The 23913-nt window shown below is 35.7% G+C and overlaps 1 protein-coding gene across 9 annotated transcripts in view; it reads right to left on the bottom strand.

Annotated features, from left to right (window-relative positions):
* TANC2 (tetratricopeptide repeat, ankyrin repeat and coiled-coil containing 2) overlaps positions 1-23913 on the bottom strand; it is a 389807-nt gene that overhangs the window by 306920 nt on the left and 58974 nt on the right. For all 9 annotated transcript variants that reach the window (XM_044744785.2, XM_044744786.2, XM_044744788.2 and 6 more), the window contains exon 2: positions 13062-13155. In XM_044744785.2, coding sequence (XP_044600720.1) covers positions 13062-13128 — 67 coding nt within the window. In that variant the 5' untranslated portion in view covers positions 13129-13155. The remainder of the gene's footprint in view (positions 1-13061; positions 13156-23913) is intronic.

Here is a 23913-nt window from a genome sequence, read left to right as displayed (position 1 = left end):
TTAAATAGCAAGTTTATTCCAGACAAGGCGAATGTCATGATCAAAGGAGTACAGAAAATATAAAGCATTAAGAAGACTGGCTTGAATAAAGTGGAAAGTTTCTGAATAAGAGTTGCAAGGAATAAGGCTAGAGAAGTCAGGTGACGTCAGGTCCTATCAAGCTAAGAATTTTCTAATTAATACCTTAGGAAAACTAACACAGCAGCAGGATGAGAGTGAAAGCAGATGATGGTGAGTCAGAGAAAACAGTATATTTATTCAACAAATATTTATTGATCTATTAATATCCAGGCACTATTCTAGATGCTGGGAATAAGACAGTCACTGAACTCGTAGGGCTTACATTTACTGGGGAAGGCAAACAATAACACAAACCAAGTAAACAAGGAAAATATCTCAAAGAGTGATATATGTACTATAAGGATAGGAAAGGTATAATTGGATGGAGTTTGAATATGGTGGGAGCTGAGAAGGAAGATCAGTGAGGAGATTGAGAAGAAAGGCCAGTGAGTGTTAAAAAAAAAAAAAAAAAGAAGGTTTTATACACGTTTGAGGGCAGAGGGTACATGGGAAATCTCTGTACCTTCCCCTTAATTTTGCCATGAACCTAAAAGTATTCTAAAAAAATAGCCTATTAAAAAATAAGAAGAAGAAGAAGGTTGGGAAGGCAGGCAGTGTTTATATTATCATGGGCTCTGTAAGCTCAGTGAAAGACTTTGAACTCTATTTTAAAAATCTTTTATAGAGTTCTAACATTAAGATTGATATGATCTGACGAAGTTTATTTAAGATCACTATGGCGATTTACTAAGTCAAAGCATGGATAGTAGGAGGAAGATTGGTCTGCCATAGGCAAAGAATCCACTGAGATAAAGAGAAATCAACAAAATTTTTAACAACTTTGTGAACAAGTCTAGGCTTGACAGTATAGAATAGGGGTCACGAAATTTTCTGTAATGGGCCAGACAGTAAATATTTTCTCTGTCCCAACTATAGACTCCTGCTCTTGTAGCACAAAATAAGACACAGACAATACATAAACAAATGAGTATGGCTATGTCTCAATAAAATTTTATATTAAAAAAACAGGTGGTAGGCCAGATTTAGCCTGCAGGCCACAGTTTGCCAACTCCTGGCAGACAAGGTGAAAGAACCCCAAATTCAAAGCTAGATCTCCCTGCCCACTGATTGTCTACACAGTACTTCTACCAAGTTCATGGTGGCAACAATCTGGGGGACTGGAAGCTTGACAATAAAGTTGAGCAAGATTTCATAATCAGATGAATCTTCCTAAAGGGAGAAGTCTGACATACAGGCACAGGCACAGAACAGACCTCACCCTAGACAACTGAAATACATGTGAACTAAACAATCTAAACTGCAACCTAGGCCTTATCCACTTCAACACTCTATCAAATCCAAGACACCAAATCTCATCATAGCTGTCTTACATAAGAAAAGACTTTCCCTCTCTAGCGAAAAATATTATTTATTCCAGCCTCCACAGTTCTTTTAAACACAATGTCTGGTAAACAAGAGAAAAATGTTGAGATGTGTGAAGAAGCAGGAAAATATGATCCGTAATCAAGTGGCACAATAATTAATAGAAGCAGATGTACATATGACTTCAATGTTAGACTCAGCAGACACATCAGCTATTAAACTATTATTTTTAGCTATTATATATAAGTTAAGAAAAAAGAGAGAAAAAAATGGATGAAAAGATTGAAAATTTCAACAGAGAAATGGAATATCTTTAAAAGAACCAAATGAATATTCTACAACTGAAAAACACTATCTAAATTAAGAATTAAGTGACTGGGCTTAAAAGCTGACTGGACACAACAGAAGAAAGTATCAATAAACCTGAAGACAGGCCAACATAAATTAACTAAAGGGAAAAAAATAACTGAAAAATAGGATAGAAGAACTACTTTAAGAAATAATGGCTAAGGTTTTCCACAATTGATGAAAGACATAAACACATAGACTCAAGAAGCTCACCAAAATCCAAACAAGATAATACAAAGAAAATCATACACCTAAGCATATCAGAGCCAAATGCGAAAAGCCAAGATAAAGAAAAAAAATTTAAAGCACCCAGACCAAATTAAATAAATAATAGGTCACACTACATTCCAAGGAAAAAACAATGAGAATGATGGCTGACTTTCCATCAGAAACAATATGAGTCAAAAGATAACAGAATAGCATCTTCAAAGTATTGAAAGAAAAGAACTGCAAATCTAGGATTTTATACCTAGAGAAAATATCCTTTAAAAATGAAGGCAAAATAAAAACATGGGAAGACAAAGGCTGAGATAATTCATTGCCAGCAGACACATGCTTCAAGAAAAGAATTATCCCAGGTAAAACGCCATTTTGCCAGAAGGAATAAAGAATACTAGAAGGGAGAAACATATGGGTAAAAAGACATTTAAAAAACATCTTCCAGACTACTGACTACTTAAAGCAACAGTAATACAATGCATTGTATGTATGGATATACTTAGTGGAAGTAAAATATAAGACAACAAAGAACAGGACATAAATAGAATTAAATATCATAAGGTCTTTACAGTGCTCATAAAACACTAAAATGAAAATCAAGTTAAACTATAAAAAGTTAAAGACGCATATTACATTCCCTTGCATAATCTCTTTAAAATAAATTCCAAGACTTGGTATAGCTAAAAGACAAGAAAATGAATTAAAAATATTTGATAAATCCTAAAGAAGACAGGGAGCAGGGGGAAAAAAAGAGGAACAAGAAACATATGCAATGAAAAAAAAAGAAACAAAGAGCAAGATGAGAGATTTAAACCAAATCATATCAACAGTTATACAGTCAATGTAAATGAACTAAATATACCATTTGAAATTAGAAAATCAGATTGGATTTAACAATAACAAGACAAAATTACATGATATATACAAGAGATACAACTTAAATAGAAAATACAGACAGATTAAAGGCAAAAGTATTGGAAGCTCCACTAAGCGAAAAATTAACATGCAGGAGCTAAAAAATTAGTAACATTTACTCAGTACAGTAAACTTTGTCCCATCAATAGAAAATGTTTTGTTTTCCTGCAACCATTAGATAGTATAAAATCTGATCAAAACCCAGCCAAGAAAATTAAATCTCACTACTTCAAAGAAAGGGTTAGCAAACTTTTTCTTACAGAGCCAAATCATAAATATTTCAGGATTGTGGGCCATACAGTCTCTATCACAAAGGCTTGTGGCTATGTTCCAATAAAACTTTATTTACAAATACAGGTGGCTTGCCTAAAGAAGGTAGTTCACCAATCACTCCTTTAAAGAGAAGCAAATAAACAAGCCACATTTTATAACCACAGTGCATTAAATTATAAAATTATAACAAAGGGTTAACCAAAAAGAAAATCAATCCCTTGGAAAATTTTAAGCTGATTAAATTACTCAGGTCAAAAAGAAAGTCAACTGCAATTACAGACTATTTAAAAAGTTAATAATGAGACTATTACATATTAAAATTTATAGAATACAGCAAAAGCTATATCATAGAAAAATTCATAGTGTAAATGAGAAGAAAATAAAATTAGTAAATTCAAGAGTTGGATCTTCTGAAAAAGCTAATAAAACAGATAAGCTTCAGACAAAGCTAAGAAACAGGAAATATAAAAATATTCAGTATTAGGCAAAACCGAATTAAACGTGAATACAATATGTATAACTACATGCAAATAAATTTTAAAATCTAAATTAAATGGCCAATTTTCTAAGAAAATAATAAATTATTCCAAATTGCCTAAAGGAAACCTAATTAGATCAACAACAATAAAATAGAAAATACCATCAAAAACTACCCCAAAAAGCCCCAACAAGTCCAGGCCAGTCATTTTTATGTCTGAGTAGTACTAAATTTTCAAGGAATAAATAATTTATATGATGGGCCAGCCCGGTGGCTCAGCAGTTAAGTTCGCACATTCTGCTTCAGCGGCCCAGGGTTCACTGGTTCGGATCCCAGGTGCAGACCTACACACTACTTGTCAAACCACGCTGTGGCAGGCATCCCACATATAAAGTAGATGAATATGGGCACAGATGTTAGCTCAGAGCCAGTCTTCCTCAGCAAAAAAAAGAGGAGGATTAGCAGCAGATGTTAGCTCAGGGCTAATCCCCCTCAAAAAAAAAATTATATGATACATAAAGCAAAGTAAACGACAAAATTCATGATAATTCATCTTGTGAAGGTAGCATAACTCTAAAACAACTCTGAAAAAATAAGATGGAAATAAATGTGAAAATGTGAGTGTAAGTGTATGTGTCTATCTGATGAGAAGTGCTATTAGTTTAATTGCTGAACTGTTACAAATATCTGAAATATAACCAAACCAGTCAAAACAGATTTGTTTCAAAATGCAACTTCAAGGTTCTTGCCACTTTTTTCACTCTCCAGTCACATTTACTTTTACAGCCCACTGTCCTTTAACACCAAATAAGGATTCTTATTCTCTTTTATACAGCCACATTCTGTTACTTCCTCTAATAACTTTTCACTTTAAGTTCCATGACAGTCTATCTTAACTGGCAAGGACAAATGAATTTCTAAAGGAGTAAATATTTCAACAGCCAACCACAAATTGGGCAAATTGATGGGCAGAGAAACAGAAAAGGAAACAGCAGTCAATAAAAATATGACAGGTTTGGGTTTTATTACAAAAGATTTTGCAGCTCTATCACTAAATAAGCAAAATCCTTTCCCCACATTAAAGAGGAGAGCATTTTCTAATGTGTTAGAACAGGTTACAGAAAAGGTAAAAACCCTTGAAAAGCTTATGTTGTAATTTGATGATTTATTAGTGAAAAAAATCTTACTGTCCCTAGAAGGAAAAAGATATTTTTACAGTAAAAATGTATTTGCATTAAATACTACTGTACATATTCCTTTATAGTTTTATTATGAACACTTATTATTTACAGACCAATAAAAATTTTAATTAATTTCAATCCCCAATGGACAAAAAACAACACCACCAGTAACAAATGCTTCTAACAAAGTGTCCTATTTTCATAGATGAACTGATTTTTGCTCAGAGGATAAGAGAATTTAACTCAAACTCAAATACCAAGCAACCAGTACTCTACCTAGTACTTAGAGACTAATGAATAACACCTGTTAACAGAAACCAAAATCATGATCTATAAAAGTAAAACTTGATAAACTGGACTTCATCAATATTAAAAACTTTTGTTCCACAAAGATCCTGTTCGGACAAAATGACAATAGACTGGGAAAAATATTTGCAAACCACGTATCTATCTGACAAAGGATAGACTACATAAAGAACTCTCAAAACTCAACACACACCAAAACAAACAATCCAATTAGAAGATAGTCAAAAGACATTGAAAGATATCTCACCAAAGACGACACACAGATGGCAAATAAGCATACAAAAAGATGCTCAGTATCATTAGCAACTAGGAAAACACAAATTAAAGCCACTATGAGATACCAGTACACACCTATCAAAATAGCTAAAATAAAAACAACAATACCAAATGCTGGCAAAGATGAGGAGAAACTGGATCACTTACACATTACTGGTAAGAATGTAAAATGGTATAGCCACTCTGGAAAAGAGTTGGCACTTTTGCAACTAAAATACCTCCTGGCAATTGCATTCCTGGACATTTAACCCAAAGAAATGAAAACATAGGTTCACAGGAAACTTTGTACATTTCCCTATATGACCAGCAATTCCATCCCTAGATATAATCCCAAAGGGACCGAAAACAGAAACTCAAACAGATACTTGTGTAACAATGTTCATAGCAGCATTATTAACAAGAGTTAAAAAATAGAAATAACCCAAGTGTCTATTAATGGATGAATGGATAAACAAAATGTGGCATACACATACAAAGGAATATTATTCAATCATAAAAAAGAATGAAGTTCTGATACATGCTACAACAGAAATGAACCCTGAAAACATTATGTCAGGTGAAATAAGCTAGACACAAAAGGACAAAATAGTATGATTGCACTTATGTGAAATATCTAGAAAAGGCAAATTCATTAGAGGTTATGAGGGGCTGGAGGGAGTGGGGTAAATGGGGAGTTACTGATTAATGGGTACAAAGTATGGTTCGGGGTGATGAAAAATTTTGGAGAATAGATAGTGGTGATGGTTGCACAACACTGTGAATGTATTTAATGCCACGAAATTGTACAATTAAAAATGATTAAAATGGCAAACTTTATGTTTAATATATTTTATCACAATAAAAAACTTTAAAAACTCAGTCTAAGGCCTATGATACCCGAGCAGTGCCTAGCAGAAGAGGCATTTCGACAGTCAACAGCACGGGATCCCCACAGAAAACAATTCCTAACTAAGGTGAGCTTATAAACAAACCTTAGAAAACACAAGAGGAAATGATCCATCATGAACAAGTCATAAAATATAACAGAAGAATCAGAGCCCCAAGAACTTAAGGTAATATAATGACAAAATAATAATAACATCTAACACCTCCATTTAGCTCTAGCTAAGATCTCAATCAAGGGCAGACTATGATTGTTTGAAAATTTAGAAAGCATCTTTTGGTCATAACGGCAGTGTGTCCTACAATACGCTGGACAGTTCCACAAAACGAAGTATGCTCTTGCCTCATTAATATCATGGTTTTCCTTGCTCTCTGTCCTAGACATATCTAGCATATTTGTCTAACTATGTAAGTATTTAATTTTAATACCTTTATACCCCACTAAAATCAATTATTATTTTTTCATCCTTGGTTATTCTCATTTATTCTTCAACAGAACTTTAAAGTTATTTTACTAAATTGAAAATGAACCTGCTGTTTTCCTAAACGGAACTGCAATAAATTTATGTGTAAATCCAGAAACATGATATATCTTTCCATTTGTCCAAGTCTTACATACCTCAATAAAGTTTCTTGTTAAATCTATTCCTGAGAATTTGGCAATTATTATCATTGAGAATGTAAATTTTTTCTCATTTACATTTCTAATCAGTAAATACTGGTAGAGCTAAGACTGCCAACCACCTTGCCAAATTATATTAATATTTCCAGGAAATATTTAATGGATTCTCTGGGGTTTTCACCTCATTGAAAAACACTGTCTTTTCTTTTCCAATATTTATACTAGTAATTTTATTTTCTTGTCTTTACTGTACACTAGAACCTCCCAAACAATTTTGAAAGAGTGGTAATAAGAGAAATCTCTATCACGTTTCTGTTTTAATGGAAATGGCCGCTACATTTCTTTGTTTAGTATGATGTTTAGCTGTTGGCTTTGGTAAATAGTCTTTATTATATTTAAAGTATTTTTTTTCTCTTTTAATGACATTTTTAATGGCTGCTCAGTTTTCTAAAATGCTTTTTCAAAATATAATGATAAAATAATGTGGCTTTTAATTTTTTTTAAGTTAAAAACTTCTGTTGATTTTCTGATACAGAAGTATCTTTGCATTTCTGGAATAAATTCTACTTGCTGTAGTACATTATCAGCAATTATTTATATTTAACTATAAGTTTTACTTACTTTGCTTGCTTTTCTTTCGGCATCTCCAGCCTTCCTCACATTTATTTTTTATTTGGCTGGGAGATAGCCTCGAGCAATTTTATTTCTCCCAATGGCTGTGTTATACTTAGAATACTATATTTTCGGAGTTCTTGAGTATCTGAAATTGACAGTATTTTTCCCCCTCATGCTTGAATGATGATTTACCAAAACAATGACACAATGATACCTAACAATGGCATTACTTACATGAAAGAAGTATACTTGAATTTTTATTAATTACTAGCAGGATTTTAAATAATAAAGTTAAGACAGAAGTTAAGAAAATATATATAAACATTTAACTTTTAGAAAACAGAAATATAAATATTTTTGTTATAACTCATAATTCAAAGGAGCCACACAGTTGTCTTTTCACAAAACTTAGGAATACCTAGTTCCACATGCATCAGAAACAATTTTTACTTCATAAATCTGAATGAAGTTTAAAAACTCAAAGCTGATATTCACATGTCCTTAGGGGGAAAATTTTGCCTGAGAAAATTCATTGTTATTACTTGATATAAATCTATTTCTGTGAAATATTTATCTAGTCCTTCAGAAAAGTTCAGATCAACTATTTAAAAGACAAATTAGAACAGGCAATTTCCTTTTATTACGAATCCTTTTTAAAGTAAATACTAAGTTGGGTTCCTAAAACAATACAAACGATTATGCCTATGAGAAAACTTACCTTATTAATCTTAAAAATAAGCCATGAACCAAAGTTAATGTAAAGAATAAAGTAGCTACCCAATTATTCATTAACAATTAAAGAAAAAACTGCAATGATGAAAAACCTAATGTCATTCCACAAATATACTTTTTCTTTTGATATAAAATTTATTCTTGCTTTGGAGTACATTTGAAAAAAATGTACTGCTTCTCTACAAAAAGACTTCCTTCCATACAGAATGCAAGTCACTATTCTTATAACTACTCTAACTTATAACTACTCTAAATTATAAAACTTTTACATGAAAAACCACCAAGAAGAATAAATACTAGAATAAGACCTCCCAAAATCATTACTCACAAATTAAACATGTAGTAAATCAAAGAAATTAGCTTGAATACTACAGTAGAACCTTGACATGTATGGATTTATTAGTATCATCTCTACTAAAGCAGTAGTTACTCAAAAGTCTATGATACAATAATTTGTAATTTTGTTAAAGCACAAATTCGATGCCTACCTCTAATAAGGATAGCATGTGGAAATGAGTCACTTCCAGCTTCAGGTCAAAGAGACTATCCAGCATCTGCATCTTAATGTGGCTTTATTGTTTTCTACTATTTATCTTGTATGAAGCAATTGTTGTGAAGTGACAGAAAATGCTAGCGCTGCTGTCAACAGGGAACAACTGAAGGCGGCTAAGAAAATCATGATTCTAGGCCAGAAAGCAAATTTTGAATAAATCATTTTTTTAAACATCAAATTTGGAGGCAGCTTGGATCTCGAGGCGGGGGGGATAAACATAGAATCAAAGAGTGACCAGTGGGACGTGTGTGTGTGTAAATATAAAATCAAAGAGTGAGTAGTGGGTGATGAAAATTAAAATCTGTCTTCTGCCAAACCCAATCAATGTTGGGGAGACACAATAATTAAATGCAACATAGTTCTCCGGATTGGATTCTGGAACAGAATGAGGACATTAATGGAAAAACTAATGAAATCCAAATAAAAGTCTGGAGGTTAGTTAATAGTAATGTACCAATGCTGGTTTCTTAGTTTTGACAAATGCACCATGGTAATATAAGATGTAACAATGGGGAAACTGGGTAAGGCATATATAGGAGTTCTCTGTACCATCTTTGTAACTTTCCTATAAATCTAACATTAATCCAAAATGAAAAGCTTATTTTAAAAAAATAACTAGGCACAAGAGGAAATAAAATAACATTAGTAAAAACCAAAAGAAACAGACAATAGAAACAGACACTTTTAAAGTTATCAGACAGAGATTTTTAAGGTAAATAAATATAGATATATAGACTTACTATGTTCAGGGAGGTAAGAGACAAGATTGAGAATATTGGCAAAGAACTGAAAACAATAAAAAGAGACAAATGGTGTCTACCTGCAGATTGTTTTTAAGTTGAAAGGGGAAAATTAGTATCCATATAGCAGAGAAACTAGAGGGCACTTTGATTTGGTCATCAAAATCACTTATGAGTGACAGATGGATATTGTGTACATTCAGGTGTGATATTTTATGTAACATTCAGACCACAGAGACATAACCCGATTCTAACAATAAAAAAAAAAAATAGAAGTGCTCTAGTTTTTTAAAAAGAAAGCAAGCTTTTATTCTCCAAAAACGTTAAGAAAGGCTGAGAAACTGTTTCAAATTAAATGAGAGTAAAAAGACATGACAAGTAATGCAATACGTTATCTTGGACTGAATCTTGGAAAGGAAGAGGGGAAATTCTACGAAGAAAATTACTGGGTAACTTGACAAAATTTGGAAAATACACAGTAGATTCAATAAAAGTATTGTATCAATGTTAAATTGCCCGAGGATGATAACAGTACTGTGGTTATGTAAAAGAATCTCCTTGTGCTTAAGAAATACACACTGAGGGGGTGAGGGGAGGGCACAAAGGATGAAGTGGTGCACCTACAACATGACTAACAATAATGAACAACTGAAATTTCACAGGATTATAAACTATCATAATCTTAATAAAAAGTTAAAAAAAAAGGAATACACACTGAAAAATTTAGGAGTAAAGGGGCATGATGTATTTAACTTAGCCTCAAGTGACTTTAAAAAAACGTGATTAAGAGAGAGAGGGTAGAGTTGGGGAGAGAGGGAGACAGAGCGTATGTATGTATATAAAGAGAATGATAAAGCAAAAATACAGAAAAAAGTTAATTTGCAAATCTGTGGAAGAGTATGGGAAGTTCTTAGTACTATTGTTGCAACCTTTCAGTAAGCTTAAAATTATTTCCAAATTAAAAAAAAATACAGCAAATGGAAGTTGTAGAAACGAAATATACAAAAACTAAAATTAAGAACTGAATACAGTTAAGAGTAGATTATATACCAATGAAGAGTGAATTACCGAACTGTAAGATCAAAAGAAAATATCCAGCATAAGGCATATAGAGACGAAAGGATAGATAGAGAATGGAAGAGATATAGATGATATGCCTGTGGTCTACCAAATGCATAACTAGAGCCCTAGAAAGAACAGAGAGAGAGAAAATGGCAAAAAAAAAAATTAAAATTTGAAAAGATAACAGGTAATAGCTTTCCCCTACTGATGAAACACATCAAGCCACACATTCATGAAACCCTATATACATAAATAAATAGATAAAAATAAAAACACTGCTGGGCACAATAATGTAAATCTATAAAACTAAAAATAAAGAGAAAAAAGGTCATCTTTAAAGAAGCAGCAATTAGACTGAGAGTTGATTTCTCATCAGAAGTAATTCAAGAAGCCAGAAGACAATGGACAACATTTGAAAGTGCTGAAATAAAATAACTGCCAACATAGAATTCTACTCCCAGCAAAAATATCCTGCAAAATACAAGGGCAAAAAAAGATATTTTCAGATAAACAAAAGCAAAGTAAACTTGCCATATGAAGATCCCAACTAAAGGAAATTATAAAGGTCTTCTCAAGACAAAAAGAAAGGTGATCCCATCTAGAAAGTGAGGGATGCAGGAAGAAATGAAAATCAATGAAAAGGTCAAACATGTGGGTAAAAATACATAACTCTGACTACACAAAACAACGATAACAATGTCTTATGAAGGTTAAAATACATATGGGTAAAAAGAATCTAAGGCTCTTGCATTGTCCAAGAAGAACGTAAAAGTACCAAGTGAAATACAACTTTGATGTTTTAATCTCCAAGGCAACCACTGAAAGAATTATAAAAGCACATAATTGCCAAGTCAAGGGGGGGGAGATATAAAATAATAAAAAATCTTTTGATCAATTCAAAATAAAGCAAGAAAGGAGAGAGAAAAAGCATAGAACAGGCAGGACAAGTAGAAAGCACATAGTAATACGCTATATTTAACCCCAAATGTATCACCAATTGAATTCATGTAGACAAACCAATGTTCCCCATGAGAGAAAAAACTGGTCTGCATGAATAAAAAAGAAAACAACTATATGTTACCAACAGTATAACAATATAGCAATGCTGAAAGTAAAAGAGTGGAACAAAGCACACCTTGCAAACACTACTCAAAAGAAAGCTGGGATAGATATACTAATATTAGACAAAGTCAATTTTCAAACAAAAGGCATTATTAGAAATAAAGAGGGACATTTCATTACGTTAAAACAGTTAATTCACCAGGAAGATATAGCAATTCTAAATTTCAATGTAACTAATAAGACAGGTTCCAAATATATAAGACTCCAAGACAAAAACTGTCAGGAAATAGAAGGAGAAATAGACAATTCCACAATCATAGTGTGAAATTTAATCACACATTTATCATATCAATAAATAATTTTTTTTAAATAAGTAAAGATAAAAAATATTTAAGGACCACCATTAACAAAACTGACCTATGATACACCCAATAACTCAAGAAGCCACATTATTTTCAGGTGGCATTCATAACATTTACCAAAATTGATCATATGCTAAGCTGTAACGCAAATCTCAATAAATATCAAAAGAATAATACAGGATAGGTTCTCTGATAACAGCACAATTAAGGTAAGTTAATAAAAAGATAACCAGGAAATCAACTGTTTGGAAATTAACAATTATACTTTAAATATCTATGGGTCAAGCAGAAATCACAACTGGAGTTAAAAAACATTTTGAAGGGAATGATAATGAATACATTACCAATGTAAACTTGTAAAATGTAGAAAAAGGAGAAAATTGAAAAGATTAAAAGAATATAATAAATATCTACAAACCATTAAAAGAAAACAAACATTTAGTAGATTTCTCTTCAAAATTTCTCCCAAAAACGTATGCATAGTTTTGGTTTGTTTTTACCTTAAAAGCCTAAGAATTATCCCCTTGTTCTTAAAAAAAAATCTTTATAAGATTTATGTTAATGACTGTAAAAATCTTCAATTTATATTTTACTTTCCGTAACCCTTTGAGGTTATAGAAAATAGGAACCTATTTTTACAGTCTCATTCCCCAAAGAGTAGTTAAGACTGAAATAACTGCATGATAAGTCAAAAAGTAAATTTAGGTCTAGAAGGTTTTTAATAATAGTGGACAGAAGCATTACTCTCTCATATATTAGAAATAAATATTTTTCCTTCACAAACTTTACCTGACTGTTCCTGATAAGTATTCAAGTGCTCCCACCTCTTACTAAAGAGTATGACACTCTACAGGAATGTAAACTTTTTTTTCCCAAATTAAATAAACCATTTAATAAATAAATATATAAAGTATTGTAGTATTAATTTAGATCCCTAAAAGAACATCCTTTTCCAAAACGTCACACAGAATAAATGTAGCACAGTCACTTACCACTTGCTCTGTTTTTACGACTTGATTTCCCTCCAGTAAGAAGCATCTTGAGACTATTCCGAAACATGGTTGTGTTATTCAAGTACTCACAAAACTGTAAAAGAAAATATGTTAGAAAAGTTGATTTTCTATTCAAAATATTATATATATTTTTTAAGATTTTACCTTTCCTTTTTTCCCTCAAAGCCCCCAGTACAGAGCTGTGTATTTTTGGTTGTGGGTCCTTCTAGCTGTGGCATGTGGGACACCGTCTCAGCATGGCCTGATGAGCAATGCCATGTCTGCACCCAGGATCCGAACCAGCAAAACCCTGGGGTGCCAAAGCAGAGCGTGCGAGCTTAAGCACTTGGCCACGGGGCCAGCCCCATCAAAATATTATTAAAAATTAATTTTAGACAGAGTGATGTCAGCATCAAGGTGGAGTGAGTTGTTCCCTTTGTCTCTTCCCCTTAAGTTACACTAAATGGACATTCACTAACAAGCAGAGGATTCCTTGCACAGCACAACAGGACATCTGAGAGACCCATGCAACTGTGTATCTGAAGAGGGATGGACTGGATCTCTGGGAGGCAGTGGAACTAGGTGAATGTACCCATCCTCTCCCCTGCAGCAGTGAGCCAGGTCACAGATATTCAAACAACAACTGACGTGACTATAAGAGGAGGCAAGGACAGCGCAGCCTGTGCAAACTCATTGACAGTTGTAGCCCAGCCTGCAAGAGCACCAAAACATATAAAGCAAGTACTAACAGACCTAAATGGAGAAATTTCCAGCAACCCAATAATAACATGGAACCTCAATATACCTCTTACATAAATGGACAGATCATCCAGACAGAAAGTCAACAAGGAAACAGTGAACAACAAGGAAACAAATGAAACACTAGACCAGATGGACTTAATAGATATATAGAGAACACTCAATTCAAAATAAGCAGAATACACATTCTTCTCAAGCGTACATGGAATATTCTCAAAGACAGACTTCATGTTGGGAAAAAAAGCAAGTCTCAACAAATTTAAGAAGACTGAAATCACATCAAGCATCTTCTTCAACCACAATGTTATGAAAGTAGAAATCAACTACAAGAAAAATGCTGGGAAAGTCACAAATATGCGGAGACTAAACAACATGCTACTGAACAACCATTGGATCAATGAAGAAATCAAAGGGGAAATTAAAAAATACCTGGAGACAAATAAAAATGAAAATATAACATAGTAACTCTTATGGGATGCAGCAAAAGTGGTCCTAAGAGAAATTCATAGCAATACAGGCCCACCTCAACAAATAAGAAAAATTTCAAATAAGGAATCTTAACCAAACCTAACAGAAGTAGAAAAAGAACAAACAAAGCTCAAGGTCAGCAGAAGGAGGGAAATACTAAAAACCAGAGCAGAAATAAAATGAAATAAAGACAAAAAAAAAAACAGTAGAAAAGATCAATGAACTAAGAGCTGGTTCTTCAAGAAGACAAACAAAACTGACAAACCCTTAGCCAGACTCACTAAGAAAAAAAGAGAGAAAGCCCAAATAAATAAAATTAGAAATGAAAGAGGAGAAAATACAATGGAAACCACAGAAATACAAAGGATAGTATGAAAAACTATATGCCCACAAATTGGATAACCTAGAAGAAATGGATAAATTCTTGGACTCATACAACCTCCCAAAACTGAACCAAGAACAAACAGAAAATCTGAATAGACCAATCACAAGTAAGGATATTGAAACAGTAATCAAAAATTGCCCAAAAACCAAAAGTCCAGGACCAGATGGCTTCTCTGGAGAATTCCACGCAACATTCAAAGAAGATTTAATACCTAGACTTCTCAAACTATTCCAAAATAGTGAAGAGGATGGAATGCTTTCTAATGCATTCTATGAGGTCAACATCACCCCAATACCAAAACCAGATAAGGACAACACAAAGAAGGAAAATTACAGGCCAATATCACTAATGAACATAGATGCAAAAATCCTCAACAAAATATTGGCAAATTGAATACAGCAATACATTAAAAGGATCATACACTATGATCATGTGGGATTTATACCAGGGATGCAGGGATGGTTCAACACCTGCAAATCAATCAGTGTGATACATCACATTAAGAAAATGAAGAATAAAAATCGCAAGATCATCTAAAGAGATGCAGAGAAAGCATTTCACAAGATCCAACATTCATTTATGAGAACTCTCAATAAAATGGGTACAGAGGAAGCACCTCAACATAATAAAGGCCATATATGACAAACCCACAGCCAACATCATACTTAACGTTGAAAAACTAAAAGCCATCCCTCTGAGAACAGGAACAAGACAAGCATGCCCACTCTCACCACTCTCTTTTTTGTTTTTTGTTTTTTTTTTTACAAGATTGGCTCTGAGCTAACATCTGTTGCCAATTTCCTCTTTTTTTTTTTACCCCTCCTCAAAGCCCCAGTACATCACTGTGTATCCTAGTTGCAAGTCATTCTAGTTCTATGTAGGATGCCCCTGCATTATGGTTTGATCAGCAGTGCGTAGGTCCACATCCAGAATCCAAACAGGCAAACCCTGGGCCGCCAAAGTGGAGCATGCAAACTTAACCACTCGGCCATGGTGCCGGCGCCTTGCCACTCTTATTCAACATCCTACTGGAGGTTTTGGCCAGAGCAATTAGGCAAGAAAAAGAAATAAAAAGTACCCAAATTGGAATGGAAGAAGTGAAACTCTATTTGCAGATGACATGATTCTATCTATAGAAAACCCTAAAGAATCCACTAGAAAACTATTAGAAATAATCAACAACTACAGCAAAGTGGCAAGGTACAAAATCAACTTACAAAATTTGGGCTAGCCCCATGGCCTAGTGGTTAAGTTCAATATGCTCTGCTTCACTGGCCTGACTTCTGTTCCCAGTCACTGACTCATACCACTTGGCAGTGGCCGTGCTGTGGCAGCAACCCACATACAAAATAGAGAAAGACTGGCACAGATGTTAGCTCAGGGCAAATCTTCCTCAAGGACAAAAAGGAAGACTGGCAATGGATCTTGGCTCAGGGCGAATCTTGTGCAGGAAAAAAAAATTAGTTGCATTTCTACACACTAATAAAGAATTAACACAAAGACAGTCAAGAATACAATCCCATTTGCAATCACAACAAAAAGAAGAAAATATCTAGGAACAAATTAAACCAAGGAGGTTAAAGACCTATACACTGAAAACTATAAGACATTATTGAAAGAAACTGAAGAAGACATAAAGAACTGGAAAGATATTCCATGCCGAGGGACTGAAGAACAAACATAGTTAAAACGTCCATATTACCAAAAGCAATCTGCAGATTCAACGCAATCCCAATCAGAAGCCCAACGACATTCTTCACAGAAATAGAACAAAGAATCCTAAAATTTATATGGAATAGCATAAGACCCCAAATAGCTAAAGCAACCCTGAAAAGAAAGAACAAAGCTGGAGGCATCACAATATACTACAAAACTATAGTAATCAAAACAGCATGGTACTGGCACAAAAACAAACACACATCAATGGAACAGAATCGAGAGCCCAGAAATAAACCCACACATCTATGGGCAGTTAATCTTTGACAAAGGAGTGAAGAACATACAATGGAGAAAGGAAAGTCTCTTTAATAAATGGTGTTGGAAAAACTGGATACCCACATGCAAAAGAATGAAAGTAGACCATTATCTTATACCATACACAAAAATTAACCCAAAATGGGTTAAAGACTTGAATATAAGACCTGAAACCATAAAATCCTAGAAGAAAATATAGGTAGTACACTCTTTGCCATCAGTCTTAGATGGATCTTTTCAAATACCATGTCTACTCAGGCAAGAGAAACAAAAGAAAAAATAAACAAATGGGACTACATCAGACTAAAAAGCTTCTGCAAGGCAAAGGAAACCATGAACAAAATGAAAAGAAAACCTACATCATATATCCAACAAGGGGTTAATTTCCAAAATATATAAAGAACTTATACAATTCAACAAAAAATAAACAAAAGATCAAAAAACAGGCAGAGGAGGGGCTGGCCTGGTGGTGCAGAGGTTAAGTTCACACACTCCAACTTGGGGGTACAGGGTTCGCCAATTCAGATCCTGAGTGCAGACCTATGCAGCACCACTTGTCAAGCCATGCTATGGTAGGTGTCCCACGTATAAAGTAGAGGAAGATGGGCACGGATGTTAGCTCAGGGCCAGTCTTCCTCAGCAAAAAAGAGGAGCATTGGCAGCAGATGTTAGTTCAGGGCTAATCTTTCTTAAAAAAAAAGGGGGGGGCAGAGGATATGAACAGTCATTTTTCCAAAGAAGATATACAGATGGCCAACAGGCACATGAAAAGATGTTCAGCATCACTAATTATTAGGGAAATGCAAATTAAAATTACAACAAGATATCATCTTAACCTGTTAGAATGGCTATAGTTACCAAGACAAAAAATAGCAAATGTTGGAGAGGTTGTGGAGAAAAGAGAATTCTCAAATACTGCTGGTGGGAATGCAAACTGGTGCAGCCACTATGGAAAACAGTAATGGAGAGTTCTCAAAAAATTAAAAATAGAAATACCATATGATCCAGCTATCCCACTACTTGATTTTTACCCAAAGAACATGAAATCAACAATTCAAAGAGAATTATGTATCCCTATGTTCAGTGCAGCATTATTCACAATAGCCAAGACATGGAAGCAACCCAAGTGTCCATCAACTGATGAATAGATAAAGAAGATGTGGTATATACAAATACAATAGAATACTATTCAGCCATAAAAAAAAGACAAAATTGTCCCATTTGCAACAACATGGATAGATCTTGAGGGTACAATGTTAAGCAAAATAAGCCAGACAGAGAAAGACAAACACCATATGATTTCACTCATATGTGGATGATAAACAAACACAGGGATAAAGAGAACAGATTAGTGGTTACCAGAGATGAAGGGGGTCGGGGGGCGTGGGAAAAAGGGGTAAAGGGGCACATATGTATGGTGATGGATAAAAATTGGACTATTGGTGGTGAGCACGATGTAGTCTATAGAGAAACTGATATATAATAATGTACACCTGAAATTACACAATGTTGTAAACAAATATGACTTCAACAAAATAATTTTTAAAAAGAGAATTAATTTTAAATGCACTATAAGAAATTAACTATAACTATGTAGCACAGAAATATTAACTATATGACAAAAAATTTAATTAATGAATTAATTAAATATTTCCTTAAATGTATACTATAATACTTGGAGTACCCTGAGAGATAAAGATAAAGGTAGATTATCACTGAGGATACACTGAAATAGAAAACAGAATTAGTTACCTGTAACAACGGTCTACCCTTTCACATGACTCTCCATTTCTTGGACAAATTTCCCATATGCCCAACACATATACCTAAAATTTAAGAGTCTAGAAACTTAAAGCAGCTGCATATTTTCCATTGGTCAAGCCAGAATTCCATCACACAAGACCATTGATATACACAAATCAGTGCCTATCCTCTTTATGTCTCACTTGTATCAAAGCAAAATCCTTCCTATTGTGTTTTAGATTATGTTTTGTCTTACCTTCTCAAGGACTTTTATCCAAAAATCATCATCTTTTTCTCTTTCACACAGACTTAATCATTCAAATCATAATGTAAACATATTAGTATGTCCCAACCAAAAGCAAATAAGCAAAACCCTCTCTTTATTCCCACATGGTTCAATTACTGCTTCTATATCCTTGCTCTTCACAGCAAAATTTCCCAAAAGTGTTGTCTGTACTTGCTGCCTCCAGCAGAGCAACCATGAACTAGAACAGAAGTTAACAGAAAATATCCAAACGAAAGCACAGAGAGATAAAGGTCGAAAAATATAGAAAAGAGTGTAAGAGGCATATGGAATCTACTGAAAGGTTCTAACATACATACATTGAAATCCTAGAAGAAAGGACAGAGAAAACAAGAAAGAAGCAATATCTGAAGTGATAACAACCAAGAATTTTCTAACACTAACGAGACATAAAGCCACATCTTTAAACAGCTAGAGGAAAAAACAAACATATTTAAAGAAGCAACAATCAATACTGAAAGAGGACTTTCAAGAGAAAGGATGAATGGCAGAAGACAATAGAATGACTTCTTAAAAATTCTGAAAGACAATAAGTGCCAACCAAGAAACCTATTCACAGTCAAAATGTTCAAAAAATGAAATAAAGGTGATTTTAGGAAAACAAAAACAAAGAACTTATCAGTAAAAGAAATACTAAAAGGGGAAGGTAAAGTTTCTAAGATATCTGCATTGTACAGGAAGTGGCAGAAGTAAAAATTTACATTACACTGCAATAACTCAAAATTCATATACTAATTTCTAGGACAGCCATTAAAATTGAGGTGAGAAAAAGAATAATTAAAATATTTGATTGAACCAAAGAAGGTAAGACGTAAGAAGAGAAAAAGCATACTACATGTGGGTAAAATATAAAACAAATAGTAAGATGGTAGCTTTAAACTCAAATTATATCTGTTATTATGTTAAATACTCACTCTACTAAAAGACTATTTATGGACATAGAAAGACTGAAAATAAAATGATGGGAAAAGATATACCATCCAAAAAACCAATAAAAAGGAAGCTGGTATAGCTATGCCAATATCAGACAAAGTAGACTTAAGGCAATAAGCACTACTAAAGATAAAGAAAGACATTTCTTAACAATTAGAAAGTCATACCAAAGAGAAGATATTGTAATTCTAAATCTGAATGGACCCAATAAGAAAACTTAATAATATATAAAGCAAAAATATACAAGACTAATAGATGATACGGACAAATACATAATCACATTGGAGATTAACACACCTTTGTCAATAGCTACAAGATCAAGCAGACAAAATTTACTAAGATATAGAAGATTTGAACTATGTGATTAACCAACTAGACTTAATAAATATACATAGTACACAGGTCCAAATAAAAACAATGTACAAACTATACACAAAACACACACCAAACGGACCATATGCTGGGTCATAAAGCAAGTCTCAACAAATTTCAAAGGACTGAAATCTTCAATAGCATATTCTCTGACTATAATGCAATTAAACTAGAAGTGAATCATTTTTAAAAATCAAGAAAATCTCCTATTACTCAGAAATTAACTGAAGCACTTCTAAATAACCCATGGGTCAAAAGAGTAAATAAATCACAATGGAAATTTTAAATATTTTCGATGAATCATAATGAAAATATGACTTATAGAAACATAAAGGATGGATCTAAAGCAATATATTTAAATAAATGTATACCTTTAAATGCATGTATTAGAAGAGAAGGCTGAAAGTCAATATCTAAGCTTCTATCTGAAAAAGTTCAAAATCAAACAACAAATCAAATCTAAAGAAAGAAGAAGCAAAGAAAGAGCAATACATTGTTTTAGGAGTATAACAGTACAATGCTTTGGAGAGTAGTCTAGAAGTTTATTATAAAACTAAGCGTAGGGCCAGCCCAGTTAAGTTCACATGTTCCGCTTCAGCAGCCCAGGGTTTGCCAGTTTGGATCCCGGGTGCAGACATGGCACCACCTGTCAAGCCATGCTGTGGTAAGTGTCCCACATATAAAGTAGAGGAAGATAGGCATGTATGTTAGCTCAAGGCCAGTCTTCCTCAGCAAAAAGAGGAGGATTGGCAGCAGATGTTAGCTCAGGGCTAATCTTCCTCGAAAAGAAAAAAAGCCTAAGCAAATACCTAATGTATGACTCCACCTCTTACATATTTACATAGGGGAAATTAAAACATATGTGCATACAAAGACTACTACAATTTTTATAGCAGCTTTATTCATAACAGTCAAAAACTAGCCCAGGTATCCATCACTAGGAAAATGGATAAACTGTGGGATTTTCATACAGTGGAATACTACTCAGCAATAAAAAGGTATAAACTATTCATATATTCATAGAATAACAACATAGATAAATCTCAAAATATAATATGCTGAGTGAAAGAATCTTACCTAAAAGTGTATGCAGTCATCTATGGTAGAAAAAAATCAGAATAATGGTTGTCTCTTAGGGGTAGATATGAGGATTTATTGAAAAAAAGCATGAGGAAACTTTACAGGATGATGGTAATACTCTGTATCTTGAGGGAGCTTGGGCTATACAGATGTATACATTTATCAAACCTCAGCAAATGTTCACATCAGATTTATGCATCATATACACACAAATTTTACCTCAAAAGAAAAAATGTACATAAATATTGAACTCTACTTAATGATATTCATGCTTAAATATTTAGAGGAAAGCATACTGATGTCTCCAATTACTTTGAAATGCATTAAAAAATAAGACAAGGGGGGAGAAGATCCAAGATGGCGCCGTGAGTAGTCCTCTTTGTCTCTCCCCCTTCGAGTCTACAATTATTTGGACACTTATCGCTTGACAAAGGATATCCAGACAGCATCTCAGGACGTCTGAGAGACCCACGCGACTATACATCGGAAGGCGGACGGACTTTCCTCCGGGAGGATGTGGAAATAGGTGAAAACTCTCCGACCCCGACGAGCAGCCTAGTACCCGCAAGCGGCTTTCTTCCAACGGACGCCCCCAGAGGATCTACACACATCTAGGGCAGGAGCGAGCACACAACAGAGGAGCGACGGTGGAAACAGGTGACCAGAACCCTACCTAAACCCCCCGCAATTACTCCTAAACGCAGAGGGAAACTTTGGAGTTGCACACCTGAGCCCGCAGGGAGAGTCTCTCCCCGCCATCGGCGGGGAGACCCCGCCTGGTGTTCGCGGCGCCCGGAGGGACCCAGAGAGAGTCGCTGAGGGTATGGAGGTCTCCCAGCTGCCGTTGCCCGCCCCGTGGGACTAGGGATTGCCGGAGATCTCAGAGAGGACCAGGGCTGGGGGAACTTTCAAAGGCCGGTTCTGCGACCCAGAGGGGAAGAGCGGGAGTTCCGCCCGGGCAGCAGCCAAAACTCTCTGTCTGCCATTAGCAGAGGGGCCACGCCGAGCATTCACGGCTCCGGGAGAGGCCCGGAGAGAATCCCAGAGGGCGGGGCGACCCCCAGCTGCCGTTGCCCGCCCTGTGGGACTAGGGATAGCTGGAGATCTCGGAGAGGACCGGGGCTGGGGAAAGTTTCAAAGGCCGGCTCTGCAACCCAGACGGGAAGCGCCAGAGTTCCGCCCGGGCAGCAGACAAAACTCTCTGTCTGCCATTAGCAGAGGGGCCACGCCGAGCATTCACGGCTCCGGGAGAGGCCCGGAGAGAATCCCAGAGGGCGGGGCGACCCCCAGCTGCCGTTGCCCGCCCCGTGGGACTAGGGATTGCCAGAGATCTCGGGGAGGACCGGGGCTGGGGGAACTTTCAAAGGCCGGCTCTGCGACCCAGACGGGAAGCGCGGGAGTTCTGCCCGGGCAGCAGACAAAACTCTCTGTCTGCCATTAGCAGAGGGGCCACGCCGAGCATTCACGGCTCCGGGAGAGGCCCGGAGAGAATCCCAGAGGGTGGGGCGACCCACAGCTGCCGTTGCCCGCCCCGTGGGACTAGGGATAGCCGGAGATCTCGGAGAGGACTGGGGCTGGGGGGAGTTCCAGAGACCCAGCTTCGTAGCCTGGGGGAAACCCTACAGGCTCACAGCAGCCTTAGGGAAAGCCTCTGCACAGCACCAGTAGAAGGCACCCAGCCACCAGCCACAAGGCTGGAAGACCCCAGGGCAAAAGCAGCATAGCTAGGTGAAGTAACCACAGACTGTAGAAGATGCCAATAGCTCTACTGCGACCCATAGAGGACAAGTGAGATTTTGTGGGTGCCGACAGCAACGGAGCGACAAATATAAGTGATCCCACCCCTGGCCGCTGGAAAAGCCCATAACACCATTGCAGACCCCAAGGAGACAGCACATCTAGGTGGGCTGCAACAGTAGGCACCAGCAGCCTGAAGCCCCCCTGTGACAGCCCCCACAGCAGAGGAGGGAATCCAAAGGGCCACTGTGGCTACGAGGAGGGGCCCAGGCCCAGTTAGCAACTGCGGACAGGGTTCCTGGTTGGTGCAGTATAAACAGCTGCTCCCCCACCGCAGCAGCTGAAACAAGTGAAAGGAGCAACTAAACTCTATCTCCATGCGGAGGCACAAATCAACAACATCAAGCAATATGAAAAAATACATTAAATCTCCAGAACAGAAAGAAAGCAACAAATACACAGAAAACAATCCCAAAGAAAATGAGATATATAACCTAAATGATGATGACTTCAAAACAGCCATCATTAAAATTCTCAATGAGTTAAGAGAGAGTTCTGACCAACAACTCAACGAGTTCAGGAGCTATGTCACAAAAGAGTTTGATACGATAAAGAAGAACCAAACAGAAATATTGGAAATGAAGAACACAATAGAGGAGATTAAGAAAAATCTAGATGCTCTGAACAGTAGGGCCGATAATATGGAGGAAAGAATTAGCAATTTGGAAGATGGCAATATAGAATTGCTGCAGGCAGAGGAGGAGAGAGAAGCAAGACTAAAAAGAAATGAAGAAACTCTCCGAGAATTATCAGATACAATTAGGAGATGCAACGTAAGGATTATAGGTATACCAGAGGGAGAAGAGAAGGAGAAAGGGGCAGAAAGCCTATTCAAAGAAATAATGGCTGAGAACTTCCCAAATCTGGTGAGGGAGATGGATCTTCAGGTGACAGAAGCCAATAGATCTCCAAAATTTACCAATGCAAGAAGACCAACTCCACGCCATATAGTAGTGAAGCTAGCAAAAGTCAACGACAAGGAGAAAATACTAAGGACAGCCAGGCAAAAGAAACTAACCTACAAAGGAACCCCCATC

This window comes from Equus asinus, chromosome 13, assembly GCF_041296235.1.
Source record: "Equus asinus isolate D_3611 breed Donkey chromosome 13, EquAss-T2T_v2, whole genome shotgun sequence".
Taxonomy (NCBI): Eukaryota; Metazoa; Chordata; class Mammalia; order Perissodactyla; family Equidae; genus Equus; species Equus asinus.
This window is presented reverse-complemented; position numbering and strand designations above follow the sequence as displayed.